The following is a 23,408-nucleotide window of genomic DNA, read 5'->3' on the forward strand; positions in this document are numbered from 1 at the left end:
TAATTTTAATATCAAATGATATAATAGCTTTTAGTATAATTTTACATCATCAGTGAAAATATCACAATTATTAATTACCTTATGCATTACTGCTTCATCTGAATATCAATGCAGTACACTAACTTATTGTATTGTGAACCCAACTGAAAAGATAGTTGATTAGATTTTTTACAGTCATCACATTATTCAACAGTTATGAATTATTAGCTGCTTCATGGTATTTCTGATAAAACAGCGCAAGCTGCTGATGGCTGTGCAGTATCAACAGTGTATTAGAATTCTGTAAGACTGTGAAACAGCCTCCCAGTGTGCCAGTCAAAGGAAGTTGTTTATTTGGACACAGATGATGGCGAGTACCCAGGGGAAAGGTCATACCTTTTACTATTATGGGCTAATTCTTCCAAAAAGAAAGACAGTGAGAGAGAGAGAGAGAGAGAGAGAGAGAACAGAGGCCTGGCTAAGGTGGACCATTTCTGATAAACAAGAAAAGTCTTGTGTTAAATTCCCTGTATTGATTTTCCAAAGTTAAATAGTGTATGTCAGAAATGTTTTACAGTAGTGTCTTGGTTTTTCCTCCTGTCGGACCTCCATTTATTATCAAGCAATAGCTCCACAGAATTTCTTTGGTTGACAAGGTGGTGGTACTCGGCAGGTTAGAAAAGTGGCATTATGACTAGGAGGTCACACTCTGAGTGGAAAGACAGTATCGGAGTAACTACATGGATCATTCAACAGCTGTCACTTTAGCAGCCAGCGGACAGGACATACTGCGAGTAGCCAGAAACACTCGTATTCCAGCTAAACAATTTACATAGAATGCAGGTTTTAAGACACTTACACGTTTGCTTTAGTTTTCAGACCCGGAAGCTCTGTCCATTATATATACTGTCAATGGTCTGAGGCCAAAAGACAAAGCAGTTTAAATCTACTTTAAATGGAAACTAGAGTGCTGTTTGCTTCCGCATACTTACGCCTTTCCTGTATAAAGTTACTCTCCTATTAGTGGACTCTGCTGGACTGGGTGCTCCCAGTGAACAGCACAGCCAGACTGGAACCAAATACAGCATCCAATGCCGACGAGGCCAGTTTGACAACAGGGAAACAGTACCTAGGAGCTAACATTAGCTGCACGAGCAAACTAGCTAATGGCAGCTAACAGCAGTTAGCTACTTTTAACAACAGGTCCATAAGGAAACTCATAAACATAAATCGTCTTGGTACTGCTGTCATCTAACTGGCCTGGTCTGTCTCTGAGGTTGTGGTTGGTCACGCCATGTTCACTGCTGAGCCTTGTTTCATTGCACACTAACGGCAGCCACAGCGGTAGTTAGTGGAGCTGAGGCAGAGCAGCCGGAGGACATCGGGGTGAAAACCAGAAAGTATTCTCTTCATAAAATATTATTCTGTTTCAACAAAATCATTGATAAAGTTGTGTTTTTGTAGACCTGGCCTCAAAATGGATTTTTTGTAAAAGTTTGGCATGCACTGTTAAATAGGTGTACAATACTGGAGATGTCATCTTAAAGGGTTAAAATGACAGTTTGTGCAGTTTTGCACTGCCTTCCATCAATTCATTCATCTTTTCTCACATAGACATTATTGAAATACTTAAGATATTATACAGAATTCGATGTATCACACAAGCTCATAAAAAAGCTGCTTAATACTCTCCTCTCCTCTAACAATCACTGTCAATCTGCCCTTGACCAAGGAAGTGAACTCCCAGATGCTCCACCAGAGCTGCTCAGTGGCCAGCAGTAGAAGATTGCGGCTGCACAGGGCAGCTCCCCAGTGTGAATGCCTTTAACTGTGTGAATGTGAAGCAGCGTGTTATAAAGGTTGTTGTGCTGTTGGAAAAATAAAAGCATTGTCAGTTTGGATTAAGACAAAAACATACAACGAAAAACTCCTGGTCCTTCGGTATTTAACTTTTGAAAACATATATTCATATTCATAAGCTTCAACCTCTTGAAAATACATTATTATTTTAGATTTTGCAAACCACTGAAAACATAAAACAAATACATTGAATGGTGCAATAGTAAAACACAGAAATAAGCCCCATTCTCTGAGAACATTTAATATTTCATAATTGCACAAATTCAGAACATGAACATGATTCCCAAATGTGATTAACAGCGGGGAAACGGGGGGATCAATGTGAAGCAAATCAATTCATTACAGCCAGTGGTTTCAGCCACTTATTTGTCTAATGTGGTATGACATTCTTCCCAGATGACTCCTAGTCAGTTTTATCCATATTAATGAGCACCATCAGCTGGCACACTGAGACGAATTCCCTCCTTCCTTCCTTGTCCTCAGACAGTGACATCTGGTTGCAAAAATAAATCAAGGGCACTTATCGATTTTACCTAAACCAGCCACACCAGAAGTATGTGCATTATATATCAATCACAAAGGCAGGAATTGTGGAGCAAAGTTACACCAGGATGCTGGATTTTTTCAAGACATTCATTCCAAAATACATGTTGTAGACTGTCAGTCTCCAGTTAGTCTTAAAAGGCTAATCAAAGTGTCTTTTATAAGTTGCATGCTAAGAAAGTGGACTTTCCAGTTCGCCTGTCAATATATCTAAAGAAGAAAGAGTCAGTTTTATGCAGTTGTAATAGATCTCTTTAATACCAAAGGCAGATGGGGGCACGGCAAATGGTCTCAGAGAGCAATAAACAAGTTGCTAATCTAAACATAATCACTGTAATGCACTGATAGACATGTTCATGGGAAGGCTTTCACATTGTGATCAGCTAAGGCTGGCAGCCAAGTCCCATTTAACAGCCATATTTACAGCATTCTGCTACCAATTGACTACTGTAGCTGCTTGGTTTATGTTGAAACTGCTCCATCAGGATTAGTTAAGTCTCATCACTGTGCCGGTCTTGCAGAGCATTTTTAACACAATGAAAGCAAAAATATTACGTCAACCCCATCCTTGATTCTAAGTATAGCTCAGCTGCATTATCCTTGAGGCGGCATTGGCCAGGGAACAGAGTCAATGGGAGGCACTTTTCTCTGCCATATTCCTTCATTAGGGGGGATCTGTTTCGTTAGAGGACCGACGGCTGGGATCCAGGACCAAAGGAGAGGCGGGAGAATTAGGAGTGATTTGTCTGGTCGCGGGAGGCCAGTACTTTGTGTTGACAGATGGTCGGAGACATCTCATTTCTGAAATGAGGGAGATCTCGAGTGGAACGGACGAAGAGTAGAGCATACGAGATCTCAAGAGCCGCTTTAATGCCCACCAACAGTGCATCAACTCACATGGCAGTACTTCAATGTGAAAGCCTACAGTGATGAAAGTGTTATTCCCCCAGTGCCAATGTTCTGCAACAAGTAACAGTGGCTTAAAATGAGAGGAAAACTGCAATACTCTAGTGACTCCAGTAAATAGTTACTTTCACTATTTTAGATTCCACTTTAGCCGCAACTCTGATACGCCTCTGACTTCTCTGACGTTAAAGTTTTCTGATTCTTGAAACGTAAAGCTCATGCCCTCTTATGCTCATACAACCTTTCAAGAAGTACCTTGGAGAGGACGCCCTACTTTTTCAGCATCTGATAGTCATGTTCTTGAAACAACTGTGACAGTAATGGCCATTACTATCAGAAACAAGAGCCTGTGAGCTCCCTAATGCCCCTCATAATCACCATGATATATTTAACATAACCATTTATGCTGGGGAGGTCAGTAATTAAGTTAAGTTACTCATTAACAAGTTTCAACATATTTATCTTCACACATCACATGGGAAATATTAAAATTAACTTGCAGTCTCACAGCCTTAAGGAGTGAAAATGAAAGAAAATCCCTTTTTTCACTCATTATTTTGCAAATATATTCAGCTCAGTGCTCCAAAGTCTAACCAGATTTTCTATTCCATTGGGGGAAACCTTTGGCAAAATGTTTCTATTAAATTGTGTTCACATGACAGACAGCATAGATTCCACTGTGAGGATATATTAATGTTGTTTACCATATTGTAATTTAACTTACTGCTACACGCTGCTGATTCAAGGTTGTGGAGGTCAAATGCATCATTGCTCTTATGCCAGGAATTGCAATACTGATATCAACTCATTGAGGGTGGGATAAGGGCATTGCACGAGATAGGAATTTGGTCGCTATATTAAAAACACAAGTGTATGCAAAAACACAAAATACTGGCAAATAAAACCTCTATCTCATTGATTGATATAGTAACTCTGGAATGATTGGGTTTAACATTAACTTAAATACATCTGCAGTTAATAGGAGGATCATCTGTGCTATGTCTATATTCTATGTAAATATTAGCTGTATTTTTGCTTTACTTTAGATCTAATTTAGACCATGGACCACATCCGGACAAGGAGGGGCCATTTCTTCAAGTCACACAGGGGGTAGGTCTATATCTCTGGTTCCCAATCTGGGGATCCCAACCCTGCTCAAAATGTATCCAAATCACACATTTTACACAAACTTCCTGCAGTTATTGTGTTCAATGTTTGGGTTCATTGTACAGTTTATCAGTTGTTCTCTACTGTTATTGTTACGTATTGAATATAATATAAAATATCCATAAAATATGTCACTTAGTGGCCTATATAATCTATTTTATATATTTATATTAAGCCAGAAACCAAATATTCTACAAATAACTTTATTCCATGATATGGATTTTGAGCTACATATCCTCCAAGCTACAGACTCTAAAGAATTAGAGTAGCATAACTAGGCAACCCCCAAAGACTGAAACAGACTTAGCCCTTCTTCGTCTGATCACTCACGATGCTCAAATCATAACTATTACTACTACAAGCAATCAGCTTAACAATCATTAGTGTGTAGTCCCAGCTTTAGCAAACTATAAGTGTAGAGGTACTGTATGAGTAAGAGGGATGAGAATTTACTAAAAAGTGGAGAGAGAAAAGTAGGTAGTGTAAATTGCCTGGCAGAATGTGGCATGAATGTAAGGTGCTGCTGATGAGTATTAATGATATCAGAAAAGTGCAGCCAAACATGCACAGGGAGGGGACAGCAGAGACAGGCTGTAATGGATGTGGCTGCCTCTCAGAAGTGGAGGATCTAGTTGGACTGCAGCACGGCACATAGGTTCCTGGATATTAAAAATGAATGACTATCTCTGTGATTTACGACAACACAAAGATGCTGAAACCCAACCTGTTTAAGATGGATGTCTAGGGAATGCTCCAAAAAGACTGATGCAACCCTAGTGGACTACTGGAGAACTGGAGGTGGTAACCCGACTCCTATCATCAGGTATATCCAGTGGGTCTACCTGATGGAGTGAACTACATTATGGCTTCAGTATTACTGACAGTGATTTGAACATACTGTGACCGAACTGAAGAACTCTTTTAAGAAACTTTGACAACAGCCTCCCATTACCCTCACTTCAATCTTATATCACATTGCACTCAATGCTAGGGAAGAGGTGATAGAAAATGGCCTTCCACTTGTACTCCACTCTTGCTGAATACACTGCTGTGTAATAATTCTGCAGTCTATCTGAATGGTATAAATTTGGTGACAACGGCACATTTTTTGAAATTAGAATCTATTATATCAAAACAATGCTCACTATATTGTTACCAGCCGATATCCGCTCTAAATAGTTCTGCAGTCTCTATAAACACTGATCAGAAGAGCCAATTAGATGACACATTCATTTTATTCCAGTACAGTAAAGCTATTATCGGTCTTTGCCACATAGATTTACTTGGGTGGGCCCTAATTTTAGCATTTTGCAGAGAAACAAAGAGAGGGACGTTATCTGGTGGTGTTTTGCAAGCACAGACCAGGTAGAGAACAGTTTGGATTCAGATAGGTGATGTAATTAACGAGCCTCCTCCATGAGTAGCTCACCTGCTCTTGTAATAAAGGAATTGTGGGTGAGAAAAATCCAAAAAGTGAGTTGTATTTCTTGGGTAACTTCAAAGTCAACAAAGCAGACACATACAGCCGGAGGAGGATTAAGAAATTATCTGCTAGAAATAGAAATATTCACATATAAATATGCATGTTGCCTGCCAATTCATGATACTCTCTCATCTCAGATGTTTAATACTTAACAATGTTGATAGGAATCTAAAAAATTAGGCTACACCGATAAACAGAAAGCTTCAGATAGACCCAGTGATTGGGATCAGTCGACACTGCTTTCAACGATTAGTCATCTGCCCCAAAAACCCTGATTGGAGCCCTCTTATCTATTTGTCATCCTGAAATATATTTTCAGACATGAGGTTTCTGTTCTGTTCATAGTTGACAAAAAGCTATCCTTTATTGATCCCTGCAGGGAAATTCATTCTCTGCATTTAACCCATTCTAAGTATAAGGAGCAGTGGGCAGCCAGTGTGAAGCGCCCGGGGACCAAATCCAGATCTGAGCCAGTACCTTGGTCAAAGGCACTTAACATGTCAGGAGCATCCGACGGAAACCCACAAGAACATGCAAATTTCACACACGCAGACCCTGCCCCAGCTGGGAATCAAACCCAAGATTCCCAGCTCGACCTTCAACCCAGGACCTGTGAGGTGACAGTGCTGACCACTGAGCCACTGTGCCGTTCAACTACTTCTGAGACCAGTGCTGGATGAAAAACAGGAGGGTTGAGGGTACAATAAATAAATAAACGATATGGGGCTATGTACAGTGAGAATTTTTAATGTGGTGTGTTGGCAGTCAGGAAAAAAATCCAAGGTTCTTTCATTAGAGATGTCCCAAGCCGATCGTAAAGATCAGTACTGGCGCCTATCCAGGAGTATTAATAGTCACTATCAGCTCAAATAAACCCAATCAAATTCTGATAAGTCTGGTACTGGACTGTTAAGTTAATGTGTGTAATGTTAATTCGGTGAGTAACTTGAAGACAGGCTGGCATTAAACTTAGCTGTTGCCTGGTTTGTAGGGATGCACGATAACTTTTTTTTAACTGATACTAATAACCGATTTCAGCTCCTAAAGGCTGATACCTATAACCGATAACACACACACATATACATATATATATGATCATGGCCTAAGATCATGACATTAATACTATGAACAAACCCAAAAACACTTTTGACTCTTTAAATGGAGATATTTATTTTTTCCAATGAAAAACTATTGGTAAGCCTCTCAAAAAAAATAAGGCCCCTTGAAATACATGCATCGGGATTCCAAACTGAAAAAGTGCATTCCAGAAGTTTAAAAAAATATATATATATAGAAAATGTATGCACTGACACAAGTTAGATTCAAACATTTCTATGTAAACACAATCTGAAAAAGTGCATTCCTCAATAACAATAAATAAAATGTGCATAATGCACTGACACAAGTTACACTTGTCTGTGTAAACAAACTGAAAAATTGCATTCCATAGTAACAAAAAATTAAGTTTAAATGATTTTGGCTTATGGTTCCAAAAATAATGTGGATATCAATTCAAGTCAGCAACTACCAAAATTATGACCAAGTTAACAAGTTCCTCTCCGACATGAGGGGGTATTCTTGAATTTTCCCAGTCAGAAAGAGTTTTTCTGACTATGCCACTTGTCACTTGAACGCAGCATTCATTTCTTAATTCTTCAGAGAATTAGCAACTCTCGATATTATGGAAGAATTTCCCCGACATACCCAATATTTAAGCACTTGTGTCAGGATCGGGGCCAAAAAAATCTTGATCTCAGAAGAACCATGTTTTCAGAGTGATAAATGCACGGAAATGTATGTGGATAACATATTTAATTTTATTTATTTTTACACATCTAATAATATGACTTAGTCCCATGACAATGATTTTTTTTATTTTTATATTTCTTTTAGCAACTAGACTGCTTCATTTTAATACAACTGCTAAAAAACAAAACCATGGGTTTTCATTTTTCAGTACGTTAGGTAATCATTGTTTTTTATCCGTGGGTTACACTTTTATTAGGCTGTGGAAAAACTGCCTTGAGCAGACAGGAAACATCTGGGCTTGTTTTATCATGACGTGAGGGTGAGTTTCTGAAAAGTATTGGTTAAAATGATACATCATTGTAAGATCATGATCACAGAAACTAAGCCCACCTTGTCCATTCCCATTATCGTCCCCTTAGGCTTCCTTTTGCAAGATGCCCTTGTCTGCCCATGATCCTGATATCATTTTTAGTTGTAAGTAACCTATTATTGTAGCCGGGGTGCATTGCAGTGTTTCGGTTCAATGACTGAAACACTATTAAAAAGACAGACAGGAGCTAGTTAGTTGCAACTTGATGTCACTACGCCTTTGAGTCAAAGCAGAAAACATATACAAAAGAAAAGCATTTGCAGAAAAAAAACTGTTTAGTATGAAACATAAAGAAAAACAAATGTTTTTCTACCAACTTTAAGTAGCTGCGCACAATTTAGCTGATGCTTTTGAAATATCTATTCATTGCAGCAGAGAAGTCATGGCCATTTGAAGCGTACCACTCAAAACACTAAAACTCTCCAGTCTAGATACAAAGACCTGTGGAAGCAGAGTCAGTAAAACCGGTAGCTTGCTTTGTCACTGAATTATTAAATGTGGCTCATATAACATAAATGTATAACTCATCTAAAACTTTCATCTTTTCAACAAAAACCCCTGGTGTCACATGTGACTCCTGATCTGAGAGAAAGAAAAAGTATGAGGGAAAGAACCTAAGAGCATTACCCTACAGTTACTTGGTATTTTAATGTACGTATCATGAGGCTCACATATGTATTGCTTCAGGCTGTTAATGTAAGTTATGAGCAAAGCATGCACAGTATGTGTTAAAAGCAAAATGAAACAATTCTCCTTGGTTGGTTGTTAGGGAATCAGTAGAATGGGAACCAGACAAATCCGTGAGCCTGTTTTTTATTTGCTCTTGCAAATGTGTCTTGTCTCCCTCCAATTCAGACAGATTTCCAGCCAACCTAGACTTGGTCACAACACATTATCTAATATCCAGCTGTTTTTTTTTACAGATGGCTTCTGCTGATGTGGACTGTTCTGTTTAATCTGTTGTTGTGTCAGTAATTAACAAATTGGACAATATATTTTCTCTAATAGAAGAACAAACAACTCCACTTAAGAATTTTGTTGATATGAAAGATGTTTGCTGTACTTAAGACAGGATTTGGTAAAAGTTTACCAACTGGCCCCGCTGGTCACAAAAAATGATGGGGTACAGTAAAAACCCAGTGGTGCTTTCTCTGTTGGGTTAGAGTTATGGTTACAAATCCACAGCTGATATTGCCAACTTTTATTTGGTAGCCCGGAGTCCTGGCGGCTGATCAGCAAGTAGAGAAACCTGTTGGTGTCCAAGAAAACATTATGGGTAGTGTCATGGATGAAGCTCACGTTATGTGCAAATAGTAACTGCTGGCCACTAAATCATGTCTGCAAAAAGTTTGTACTGAAGTACTGAAAATGAAGTTTGTTAGGACTGCAACTATTATTGTTATCAGATGTGATTAAACAGTTAATCTTTTAGTGTGTAACATGTCAGAGAATAGTCACAATTATTTATCACATTTTTCCCAGAGGTTAAAATGACATCTTCAAATGTCAAAAAGCCAAAGAGAGATTCAGTTTACAATGATATAAATGGAAAAAGGCTGTAAATTGGAGAATTTTGAACAAGAAAATTAAAAAATTATATTTCATACATTTAATGTATTAAAGTATTAAAATATTTGACCATCATTTATCTCTCCATCAACTCATTGATTTATCCAATAATTGTTTCAGCCATAAGGTTTGTAATTGTTTGCTATTTCATTTGATAATTGTCAGGGTGTAACATTTAGGTAGCTCTATTGTTAGACATGGAATATAATATTCACAGGTATGTTTTTATTAGTGTATAATCACCTGAATATAATAATTGTTTTGTTACCTTAGAATAGCCATTTTTATCTACAGAGGGAGCGGGTCCTCTTCTATGGAGTCGACCATGTTTCTACAGTAGCCCAGAATGTACAAACCAAACGTGCTCAATATAGGGCTTTTTGCATTTTTGGGACCACATTAGATTTGCCAACATGCTTGAAAGGGGAGCTGTATTCAGATGGTTGCAATTTACAACTTAACCACTAGATGCCCCTAATACTATAGTCTGGTCCTTTAAGTTATTATCTTTTGGAGGTAATTCAAACATGTGTCTTATCCTTAAATCCAGTAGGAAACTGATGATGTTTTCTTGGGCCAAAATCTCCATCATTGTTGGTTAGTGGAGCCATAAAATCCAAATCTGAGAAAGGTTGAGTCTTTTTGGAACTTAGGTGGAATGAGCATGTACTATCAACAGTCAACAAGGTAGAAAAGCTGCTTGTACATACATGGCCAATGTATGCCATTAGAGACCCTTAATATGTCCAATATCCACTTCATTGTGAAGCTGACAATAAAAGAAGGCCCTGACCATGAATGCTACAGCATCAGCTTGTCCTCAAATTTTCTCCCTTGCTAGAATTACTCAACACACAGCTGCAGAATCACATGGTGAGAAAAGAAGTGCTGTGGCTTCAACACACTTGCACCTTCCCACTTCCTACAGCAAGAAAAAGTTATGTTGGTACAAGAAGCAATTCAACTCACATCTTTCTTCATGAAATGGTTGTCAATTCTGGTGTGACTGCACCTACCCACCTTACTCAGACAGGCCTGCCATTAGTCGCCACTCAGCTCTCCACACTCTGGCTTACAAGGCTAAGACAGGGAATGCGCCAAGGGTCAGCTGCATGTTACCTCACCCATCTCTGGTGCTAATCTGTCGACCACTCTGGGAAAAAGGCCATAGAGAGCAAAATTATAAAGGACCTGTCAGTGACACAGCAGTGGAGCCAGTCACACTGAGGGTGGCCCTCGGTTGATATTTTCAGACCTGTCCACTTTGAAAGTGGGGAGGATAGCTACAAGACAGCCTTGATGTCATTTAGTCTGAGTGGTAGGTCTTGCTCTCCTTAATGACAATGGTTATAGGGAAGACAGGACTTATCACCTGCTCCCTAACCAGGCCTCAGTTCTGTCTCTAATCAGCCATACAGGATGCAAGCTGGATTGCTGCCACCCAAAGCTGAATGAAAAGACTTTTGTCTAGATCCTGTACCACTCTCCTGGATGCAGAGGAACAAAAGGAAGTACTAGTGCAGGCTGACTTTGGTTAACAAGAAGAGCAGGTCAATCTTACAAAATCCATTCATGTCATCCACTACCACTTCAGACAACGATAAGGAAGGTAAAGTGGTACGACCATAAACCTTTACACATAAACAGTCCCTGTACAGCTGAAGTGGTTTGACTTGGGTGGCTGAGTACACGCAAGCAAATTTTTAGTAGTAAGATATTGTGTCCCCAATCCCACGTACAGTTACAGGTCAAAACAAAATGACATTGTCAGATGGCCCAGAGACACTTAGGGATGAGAATTCCTAAAACTTTATGGATACCAATACCATTATAAATTCCGCTTATCGGTTTTTATCGATTCGATTATTGACTCCTGAAAAATGTTCTGTGTGGGAAAAAAGTAGGCTTACACAGGTTTTCAGCGTCAATGAAACCGTTTTATTATCTCTGTGTCTGAACACAGTGTAGAAACAGAGTAGAGATAAAGTAATTTTGAGGTTCTTTGTGAAATTAAGCCATGCTTTGGACAGTTTCTTCCTCTCTACCATGACTCCTCTTTGTTGCAAGTTTCCAGCAGTGTAGGCGAGTTTGACTGATGATGATATTGATGTTTGTTATGCAATGCAAATTCTGTTATGAATTGGCGCTATACAAATAAAATTGAATTGAATTGAATTGAATGTGCAACTGTCAGAAAAGCATACTGGCATTGATAAAAGGAATTGATAAGCTCGGTGGCATCTGATTTCGATGGGTCGGACAATTTGGAACTGGGTCTTAACTCAAACCGGTTTTCAAATCCCATACCTATAGAGACACGTCACAGCTCCAGCTTTCCAATAAATACAACTGGCCATGATTAAAGGTTGGACATCAGCATAATGTCATAACATAAATGTGAAATATGAATCATCACTTGCAGGAGTCATAGAAGTGTTTGTCTGTAGCCCTCCACAGGTAAACCATAGAGTTAGCAATGACAAGGACTGCAGTGTTTCCTTACACTAGGCAATCACACAAAAACAAAAAACAAACATCTATGTAGCTCTCCCAATAATGTTAATTTGAAAGCATTCCTTTTTCACAAACACATCTAAGAATAAAGAAATGTGTACAACATTAAAAAAGCAATCATTGCTCAGTAAAACACAACTTCATCCTCATTTTAAATAGTAAAATAAAACAATTTTAATTTGAAGGAAATCAAATCTACGGCACTGAGAACAAAAAGTATAGGTTGATCAACAAAACATACTGGTGTGCTGTCTATATGAATTTCCATTTATAGAATACTTATATTAAAAAATGTGAAAAGCAGATAATGACAGCTGCTTATTTAAAGCCCCTGGCAGGAAAACAGAATGACTAATGCCAATCATGCTACTGTACAGTTGTTTGTGGATGGTGGGTGAGGGATACAGAGAAGCTCCATGTGCTCAAGCTTAGGCAGGAAAAAGCATGCACGCCTGCAGTGAAAGTGTTCGTTTGGGTTCTCCCAACTATCGTCTTATTGCATAGGCTTAAAAGAACAGTTCACCTCAAAATCTTAAATATTTGTCCTCTTACCTATAGTGTTTTTGGTGTGAGTTCCTGAGTTTTGGAGATATCTGCCATAGAGATGTCTGCCTTCTTTCTACTATAATGGAACCAGATGGCAATAAGCATTGCGGTGCTCAAAGTGGCAAAAGAAATATTTTAAAAAACTCAACAGCAATGTCTTAATCATTTCTTCCTACTGAACTACCCCCACCAACCGTATCTGAGTGTTGGCTATCTCAGTGGTGGTAGGTGAGCTTGCGAACGTCATAGCGTCTGAGCTCAGCAATCTTTATTATTATTACTGCGCTGTCACGGGGACGAGACTCTCGTCCGTGAGTGGGTGCACGCTTCCTTTCTGTGAGTGATACATACAAAGGAAATAGTTCTTACATGAAACCCACAACAAAGTCTGTGGATTAGCTTGAGGAACCGGGGTTATAGCCCTGCAAAGTGTATTTACCAATTCCAAATGCAAGAGTAACTAGTGTGCCTTGTGCCAGCAGAGGGCGCTCACTATCAGCTTGATTTATGGCATGTCCTACTGACCTGTCCGTCTAAGCTAGTAATGTTCTGTTTCTTACTATAAAAATGGAGAACACTAGCGAGCAAAGCATGGAGCAAAAATGTCCTGAGCAGAAAATCGCACTTGCTATGTTGCCTATGTTAGCTTGTCACACAAGTAAGGCAAAGGAGCGACGGCACCACACACGAGCGGAGCTTATGGCCCCATGCCAGAAGCTCATAAAAATGCTATCATCAATAAGAGAGCAAGATTCATATGTAGATATGTGGCCCATTGGTGTGGTAAGAGTGAATGTCTGATCCTATAGTATAGTTGTTTTTCTGAGTGGTGACATATATCTGTACTATGTGATCTGATGAACTTTCACCACTGCACCATTGCTTCAACACCTGGCATGTCTATTATTAGGTATGCCACCCAACCTCCTACATTTCATCTCATGAAAATCTTATATTTATTGTAACTGCCACATACTGGCGATAGTCAGCTGATTAGAATCAATTACTGACAAAGAATCATGGATGGTCAGGATATAAATCAAATTACCACTACCTGGAAATACCACACTAAAGACAAACTGGCATCAACTTCTTGTTCCTGTAACATTCTCTTATCCCTGGTGATCACCATCTACATTACATATATATATATATATACATTTATATAGATGATATAGAGCTGAGGTGGAGGCTGTGGAATCATACAAATACCTCGGGCTGTGGCTGGATAATAAACTGAACTGGACAACACACACCAGCCACCTGTACGGGAAGACACAAAGCAGGATGTACTTCCTTAGGAGATTGCGGTCTTTCAACATCTGCAGCAAACTGCTGTGGATGTTTTACCAGTCTGTGGTTACCAGCGTCCTCTTCTACACTGTGGTGTGCTGCGGGGGCAGCATATCCAAGAAAGACACCTCCAGACTGATCAGGCGGGCCGGCTCTGTGGTCGGCATGAAGCTGGACTCACTGGTGACGGTGGCAGAGAGGAGGACACTGGACCAACAGCTGGACATTATTGACAATGCCAGCCACCCCCTGCACACCGTCATCAGCAACCAGAGGAGCCTGTTCAGTGAAAGGCTGCTCCTTCCCAAGTGTAGGACCAACAGACTCAAGAACTCCTTTGTCCCTCATGCCATCATACTCTACAACTCCTCACTCGGGGGGAGGAGGAAATAGGGTAAAGAGGAAGGAAGGGAAGGAGGAGTGGTAGCACTGTGCAATAATAATCTACTCATACATACCTGGACACTCTTCTTCTTTTTTGTGCAATAACTTAATCCACCACTTAAGTGCAATAATTTAATTTAACTGCTAATTTCTGCTAATGTCATTTATCCACTGTATAATAACACAATGCCATATACAGTCCTATATTTTATCTTTATTTATCTATATTTATCCTCTATATAGTTCTCTACATTTATCTTATTTGACTTTATTTTACTTGAATTTTATTTTACTTTTATTCTTATCTCTACTTTCTATATTTAGCTAAGAGTTCATTTTACTGTTATTGTTTATTCATATTTAGCTAAGAGTTTATCGTTTACTGTTTATTGTTTACTTTCTATATTTAGCTAAGAGTTTATTGTTTATCTTATACTGTATTTTTTATACCTCTTCTATTTTCTATACAAGTGTTTTGTAAGCTGCTGGAAATTCAATTTCCTTGAGGGAGTCATCTCAAAGGGGTCAATAAAGTGAAGTCTAAGTCTAAGTCTATATATATATATATATATATATATATATATATATAATTGCTGCTTAAGCTGTGCTGAATGATGCTAATTATTTTGCCGCTCACATTTGCTTAAGTTCCTGTTGACAGAGGCTTTCTTTATGTGTGAATGATACTGTTTGCCCTTGACTGTCTTAATAATACAACCCTGTAGAAATAAAATAACACCCTAGGAATTTTGCCAGCTACAGGAAATCACTGAGATGCGGCAATCTTTCATTTAAAACATATTGCTAGGATCACACTAATGTCGTTTTCCCAGCCTTAAAGCATTTAACCCTCTGTGAGTTGGCTCGCAGCACAATTTTTGGACTCATGAACTGAGATGGAAACGCTTTCTGCACCGAGCTGGAATGAAACCTGTGTATCGCTGTTTGAATCTCTATTTGTGGGGCAACTTTTTGTGGGTGACTTGAAGTAATTTAACCTTCAGAGTAATGTCACAAATATGGCAATGTAAGATACGGACTTCCAAATAGCAGTAATGGCAATATTACATATATTAGATCCTTGTTTATGTGGCAAAATGCAGGTTCCCAACACTGTAATTTATTTAGAAATATAGGAGTCTATTGGTAGAAATTAGCTGAATGGAAGCTGCATTTTCACACACAATATTTTCAAATGAAAATAGCAGTGCCTACCAGTTTCAGCCTGTCTACTCTCCCCATTATGTAGATCAAATAAGAGGTCAACACCACAGCCGCCCTCCTCTCTCCAGCCTCCTGGCCAAGGCTTCCTGCCGCTGGCCCAACCTCACCAGCCAGCTACCCTTCCAAGTCTCGGCATTGCTGCCACTCGGGCGATGAGGAAGTTAGAGGAGTTAGAGAGGCTCCTCACTTGCAAGGCAGTGGGTCCTCACAGCGTCAGCCTCAGGGTGCTCCGAGCTGTCAAATGCGCAGACAATGCTATCGAATACCAGCTCCACGGGCCTTATTCCCACCCGCAGAAGCTGGGAAGCAGGATGAGAATGATGTCCTTTCATTTCTCTGGCGCTTTCAACACCATCCAGCCCCTCCTGCTTGGGGAGAAGCTAAAAGCGATGCAGGTGGATAGCATGGTTTCCTGGATTATGGACTGACTAGCTCACTGACAGGCAGCAGTTCATCTTCCTCCAGGGCAGCGTATTGGATACACTGCGGAGCAGCACAGGGACGCCCCGGGTAACTGTATTGTCAGCTTTCAGCTTTTCAAGTTCACTCTCTACACCTCTCCTTTTAAGTTTCAAGTCAGGGTCATGGCAGCTTCACAAGTTATTTGATGACTCCTCTATTGTGCGGTGCATAGGTTAGGGCGAGAAAAGGAGAACGCAAGCCTGCCTGAGGAGTACTGGGGTCCAGCCTGTCACCATCCAGGGTGAGGGGAGTGAAATGGTTGGTTTCAGTGGCTCCAACAGACAGCTTAACAAGTTCTACTAATCAGTGCACATTTGTAATGGCTGAGAATGGAGACAGGATTAACAGCCTGGCTCTTTTCTCTGAGGGTGCACAGAGCAAAGGAGAGAAGATGAGGATGAAACTGAACTCCAGCGGTGATACAGCGCTCGCTCACCTTCCACCTCGTATACCCAAGGTGCAACAGCAAGCTGTTCAGCTGGTCGTCCGTGTCAGCAGTCATCAGACTGTGCAATAATTCTAGTCCAAGTAGCTCATATCTCAGCCAGCTTGGAGCCAGCTGAACTGCAGTGCCCTGCACTGACAGCTTGAGGTACTGAACGTGCAGCCCCCTTTTTATAGGCATGGTGATGTGACTACATTCACATTAGTGCTGCACATTCACATGTCTGCTTTCATAACATATCATTTGCAGATTGTAAAACTAAATAAGCAATCAAGACACTTATTAACATCTGTAACATCATACAGTGCGTTTGGCATATGTTGGAAATCACATCTTCACGTGTTCACAATTGTAATTTAACACATCGTTTTCATCTCCTCTCTGTTGTCTGTGATGATGACTTTCTACTATATGTATGTAGTTTTTTTTCTAATTTTTCTTTATTGATTCTTATTAGCTTCACTGCTGATCACTGCAGTATATATATATATATATATATATATATATATATATATATATAGTCCAATGCCAGGTGGATCCCCCATGACCCTCAAGGATACGATGGACTGTATGAGGACTGTATATAATTGTTGTATATATTTGTGTTTGTTTCAACAATCAAGGGAACTACAAATCTGAAATTCATTATTAAACCATGTGTTGTAAAATTACAATTAAATTAGCTTGTATCTGACTATTATGTCTACATATTGCACTATTCAAACCTTTTCCACCTGCATTACAGTCAAATAATGATGTGGCAGTTTATGTCTGCACATAATAGGCAATGTGATAAGGAAACACAATGTCTGTACAGTGTGTACAGTATGCATGCGTGTGTGAGTATTTGTGTGGGTGGGTTGGTAAAGCGGGGCCCTATCTCACATCCTTTCACTGAGATTCTGACTTTCTATCACCACCCCTGGTCTATTCGTATACAGCAAACGCACAACACAGTTTATAGGCGCAAATACATATCACAGCGAGGAGGGAGAAGATAAGAAAACACCATTACATGTGATAAAGACAGTAAAACCCTGCGCGGGAATATTATGGTCGAACTGGAGATATATATGATTAAGTGTGATAACACTGTAGAACCATGATAAGTCCTCATGAGAGCGTTATAGGATTTTTCTTTTACAGAGGGTAAACTGATAAAAAACTGCCAGAAATGTCTGTCTTCCGGAAACATCTCCTCAAGTGTAAGAAAACCAACGCAGCCCTGAAGATTAAAAGTCATCATTGCATTTGTGTCACATACTCAAACCAATCCGTGCACAACCCCTCCCGATGCTGAGTGTCTCAGCTCTGTGCATCCTCAACAACACATTAACCAGCCGAATCAATAACATTCAAGGGCAATGAGCAGGAGAGGCTGCACACACAGTTTTTAGCCTCATGCCATAACTTGTGAAGGGCACGCATGCAGCATGTGTAGTTCCAATTCAGAGGAAAGCCGAGCATTTGCGCGTCTTTAGACAGGTTATGGTGACCTTTAGTAACTCCTGGACCGTTGCGCTTGGTCGGTCTGTGTGGACCGACGCACGGGAGGAGACATCCTGATATTAGTGATGTGGTAATGAAATACAGTGAAAGACTTACTTTAAGACGGCGCTGTCCCCCTGTCTGACGGTGATGTTGTCCTTTAGTACAGAATCCCCGCTCCTGGCTGGAACTCCTGCAGGTACAAGGAATAACAATTTAAGTCCGAGGACGACAAGGCTTTTCCCAGGCAGCGCCAAATAGCCACAAATTCCCATGTTTTTCTGTCACTGCGCAACTTCCAGGAAAACTTGAACCGTCGGATATTCCCTTCTCGCGTCTTGAGCTGCGAATTCCGCTCCACGAACAAGATGCGCTGTCGCCTGTGCCGAGCTGCGGACGACCTGCTTTTTGCTCCAAGTAAACAGGCTGGTTATGAAATACTGTCCGTGTCGATAAACGCAAAGGGGGGGAAAGTGTCTCTCCGCCCGCCAGCCGCTCTAGGAAACTGACTTCGGAGGAGAGAAAAGCTCCGTGTTTGTGAGAGGACTGCGCACAGTCTCCTCCGCTTCAAACTGTAATCGCCGTGAAATGGATGCTCTCGGAGAGATGCATCAGCCAAGTCTCCTTGTGTGTGTTTTTCTCTCTCACTCGGTGTTCTCTCTTTTTTGCTTGTCTGGGAGAGAATTGTGCAAAGCTGCGGACACTCAAAGCAAAAGGCTGAATTCGCTCATGTATCTTTTTTTTTTCGTTAAGTAGGCTACAGCTCCTGGAGTACACACACACACACTCTCTCTCTCTCTCTCTCTCTCTTCTCCCCCTCTCGCTCTCTCTCTCGCTCTTAATCGCCGGGTAACGTGTATGAGGACCATATGGTCTCACTGTTCTCATATTCACAGGGGTTAGAGTAGGTCCCTCCCAGCTGGGGTCCAGTGTGCCATTACTGGGGTCTACAGGAGACACCCCTACTGTATTTAGCAACATGACAAATAATAAATCATTAAATGTGACAAACATACATGTGAGAGGATCATGTAGGTTGATGTAGTTTACACTAGTGTGAGCCTGTGCATGTATATAGAGATGGCGACGCTCATGAACAGACAGGGGCGTATCCAGACTTTGTTGACCGGGGTGCTCCAAGTAGGTCTCTGACTTATGCAGGGGTGGTGTGAGGTGTGCCCCCAATGCCTCGAAATAGCAATAATTCACTATTTCTTATCTAAACTTAATATATAATAAGCTGCAATAGGTAACTTTTATAAAAATATGTGAGAACTATAGCTGATTGTTGATTCCCAGGGTCCCAAAGTGTCGGTATTTGATGACTTGGGAATGAGACTCAACAATTAACTATGTTCCTTGACTCTGATTGGTTGTTTTCATTCAGGCCTGGGGGATTCTGTAGCAGGGGGAAACTGATTTTTTTCACAGATTATCTGTCAAATGTACTACTGTCAGAAAATGGTGAACGTTTCCACAAATATGGCAAAAAGTTATTTTTATAAAAGTTACTTACTGCAGCTTTTAATTCCTCAAAAATGTCACCCCAAAAGTAGGCTACTTACTAAATAAAATATTGCACAGTGAAAAATACAGTCACAGTAAAGTAGCAACAAAAAAAAATCATATCTACAATACATCACCAAAAAAAGGGCTATAGTGAAATGTCACAAAAAGTGACTAAAACAACTAGCTGCCTCTTGCAACACAATCCAAGATACATTAGCAGTCGTCCTGGATATTTTAAACACTTTCATAAACAAATGTCTGGTTTACACATCAAACAGTTGGTTCCAATTAAGGTCCCGCCTCTGACCAATAGCCAACCATAGTTTCAAGACCCCCTCCAGACACGTATTATGACATATACAAATAGTCGGCTTGGAACAATAATGTGTGCCACATTAAATTTCCACATTAAAGTCCTTAAAAAGTCATCTCCTCCTTCTGCCTCATTAAAACTTCCAGAATCTCTGAATATGCAAATGTTGTTTATTTCTAAAGTTTTGCTGCTGGGCACAAGATGTCTCCTACTTCACTGTAAAGTCCATTCTCAGTGGATGTGCACTGGTGGCTTCAAGTTTCTACATCACACTGTACAAGTTGATACTGGACCAGGATGGACTTCCTAACTATTTGTGATGTCACAGATCATGCTGGTGGGCCCCGCCCCTTAAAATCAGATGTTCAATGAGCACAGAGAAACTTTCCATTTTCAGCAGATGAATGTGAAAACATCCTTCACTTCACAAGCACACAGGGGCCCAGAGGTTACAAAACAAAATTAGGAATTGTTCAATTTGACAATAATTATATTCACTTGAAAGAGAATGAATGAATTATGACTCTTTTTGTTGTGCTGTTGAATTATTTAAGATAGAGGTCCAGTATGTATTTATTTGGCTACCATGATGTGAAAAGGATCGAGGACCCCTTATGGTGAATTGTGTAGAAAATATTTGCCATCTTCCTTAAGAATTTAACTCTTTAAACTATGGAATTACTTTGGAATATGTTCAAATCCAGTTTCAAGACATTCATTATGTGAGTTTTGTGCTTATGAATGTTGCATATTCCCACATCGCGTGTGTGTGATCAAGTTATCAAACAGAAAACGTGGGGCCATGATGAAGGAAAAGTGTAGACTGTCAGCTGTGTGTTTGCTGTGAGGTGTGAATGAAGAGGAGTGAAATAAGAGGAGTGTGACATGCTGTAGTCTAAACAAGGGAATTCACTTGTTTCAACAAGTCGAAAATCCTCAAAAAAAGTAGTTCATTTTATTGACATGTTGTCCCATTAACCTCTGCATGGAAAGATCTGTATTGATTGATTCATTTAAAGCTTCATAACTTCCTTAAAGACTTTAAAAAGGCAGACACCTTAATTGTTTTTTCTACATTCTCTCACTGTGCTTAGTTGTAGTAACATTCTGTAATGACCTCTAAACCTTTTTACAGATTACTGGCCCCCAGGCTTTGCTTTTGTAAGGTGTCATTTTATGCAAACTTATAAGGTGGATGATAGGTAATTTATTCTGAAATGTTCAGTTCCTTTGTTTGTTTGATGGATAGGGTAAGGAGGAGAGTAACTTTTAGGGAGAGGGTTCAAGTTAATGAGAGTCTGAACTTCAGTAAACCACACTGACTTTGTTTACTGATGTGCTCCAGCGCTGTCTCTTCCCGTCATTATCTGTATGCACGGAGGGGACACCGGCCACTGGGGATGAGAGTGGCACTTTGCATCTAACAGCAGCCCTTCAGTCTCACGAGGAGGCTGAACAAGATAATTTCTTTACCTTAACATCAATTTGGCGTGCCGTTAAGATATTGGGATGGCGACAGACAACAATGCGCTGACAGCTTTGGGTGCCATCAGTGGGGAGGATACAAGTGACACATGGCATTGTTCTCGTCTGGTATCAAGCGTTTGCGCAAGTATGACAGCACTAACGGCTTGTGTTGGTAGGCTACACAGTCTGCGCTCTGTTGTGCGTTCGTCAATCTTGTCTCACGTGCAATTGACTTCACAGTAAACGCCTTTCTCTTTACAATAAACACACTAAGTGCACTGCACCACACAGTGCCAAAAAGACAATTATATCTTCTAGCAGGTGTGAGGCTCTCTTAAGGTTTTATTGCCCACTTTCTGAAGGTCTCAAAAGTAGAAGACAAACTTCAGTGCAATGGAAGTGGACCTTGGGGTGTCATTAACAAGAAAATATATTATACACACTATCCTGTGTGTGTATCATGTTTTTTTCCATCATTTTAAGGCAGCAGCTAAACACCACACCACTCCTGATTAAAATGTACAGACTAACCTATAGGTTTAGGCATCATGTTGGACAGAGGTTCACAGGTCAATACTTGTAACGTATTAGCAGTTCATCCCATTTGCCAAACTGTTGTTCGGTGTATTCGGAGGTTGTTATTGAGGAATTATGATGATGTCTTGCGCCGGAGAAATTGGGCATAGATAAGACTTAATTAAAATGATATCTGCCTGGGATGCAACACAAGTCCTGACTGTGTGCACATCTTAATGGTTTTTAAATTAAAATCCCTTCCTGACCTCAGCAAAATCTAAGATATGTGGTCTTAATTAAGAGTCAAGGGTGCAGGGAAGGAGGTGGGCCTAGGCACTTGTTCTCAGTCGATTAAAGCTGCAACATTTGGTCATGTGATGCCCATTTTAACACCTTGGTATCAGTTCACCGCAAGGATAAAGAGGGTTTAATAATGGCACAATCAAGAGAAAGAGAGAGTCAGGTATGTGCAGTATTTTCAACAATCAGTGGTGTTTGGAGGATAAAATAAGACTGAAATCCATTTCAATCCATGTCATGTGCATTATGTTTTTGACCCTCATTGTTCTGCCTTACAGAGGGTCAGGTACATCCGATGACCTTGCCAAAGCTGCACCATGAACGAGGGTGCCAAGCGTGCAGAAATGACAAATTAGAATGGCATTGTTTGCTTCACGGCCCACATGAATCACTCTTGATGTATCGCACAAACAAGAATAGGAGGAGAGCAAAAGAAAAAAGTGAAACCTACGTGGCCTGGATCAACTTGCCCATGCTCTAAAATAGGAGGTGGGCATATTGATTTTAACATGCTCAAATGAACAAAGCCATTTCACCTAAATCAACGTATTTTTGATTGGCTACAGCCGTATACAGTCCAGCTCTTCCTGGCACATTGTGTTTCTCATTTATTTCACTTATACATGCAGTGACATTCACATAATTTCCTGCTGCGACGCATTAACACCAGACCCTGGGTGGTTTATTCAAACAATCCATGCTAATCTTCATTCATATCATGCAAGGATGGGCAGAGCTAGCAGACAATGGGCCGGCCTCTGACCAAAGCAAGCTAATACCCAAGCAAAAACATGGGTGGACTGAATAAAGAACGCTTGCTCAATGGATTCAGTCATCTGCAGAAGCTCAGATTCCACTGGCACACAGAGCACTGACGTTACGCAACTTATTCATGAGTGGCTGACATTCTGAGGTCAGCCCAGCAGAGTTTTGTGAAAGGTTCTGAAATGAGAAAGAACTTGGAAGTGGCAAAACAGAATGTGCTTTTGTGTTAGCTAATGGTTAAACTTATGATGTGTAGGATTTCTGCAATGTGTTGTAATGTTAAAATGTCTATAAGCACTAGAACTATGTTCTATATGTAGTTAAGTTGTGTACCTTCATAGACCCTAAAGTTCAAACTCAGAGAAATCTGTCATTTTATTCAGGTAACGCTGCGTTTCACTAGCCACCTGTCAATGGCGTCCCCTTTGTGCCTGCGTCAGCGTTGTGGTTGTCTGCCAGAAGCTGTCATACATTGACTTTTTATCCAGTTTGAAGCCAAATTTTTACCATCCACTGTTTAGATCTTGGTGCTTTTTAACTCTAGATTTGAACCGGA

At 40.2% G+C, this 23,408-nt stretch overlaps 1 protein-coding gene across 3 annotated transcripts in view; it reads right to left on the reverse strand.

Moving 5' to 3' along the window:
• opcml (opioid binding protein/cell adhesion molecule-like) overlaps positions 1–23,408 on the reverse strand; it is a 337,114-nt gene that overhangs the window by 183,630 nt on the left and 130,076 nt on the right. For 2 of the 3 annotated variants that reach the window (XM_051401624.1, XM_051401623.1), the window contains one exon: positions 18,100–18,175. In XM_051401624.1, coding sequence (XP_051257584.1) covers positions 18,100–18,175 — 76 coding nt within the window. Of the gene's footprint in view, positions 1–18,099; positions 18,775–23,408 lie in introns of those variants that run through there. The other variant, XM_051401622.1, reaches the window with a different exon arrangement.

The sequence above is a fragment of the Dicentrarchus labrax genome, unplaced genomic scaffold, assembly GCF_905237075.1.
Source record: "Dicentrarchus labrax unplaced genomic scaffold, dlabrax2021, whole genome shotgun sequence".
NCBI lineage: Eukaryota > Metazoa > Chordata > Actinopteri > Moronidae > Dicentrarchus > Dicentrarchus labrax.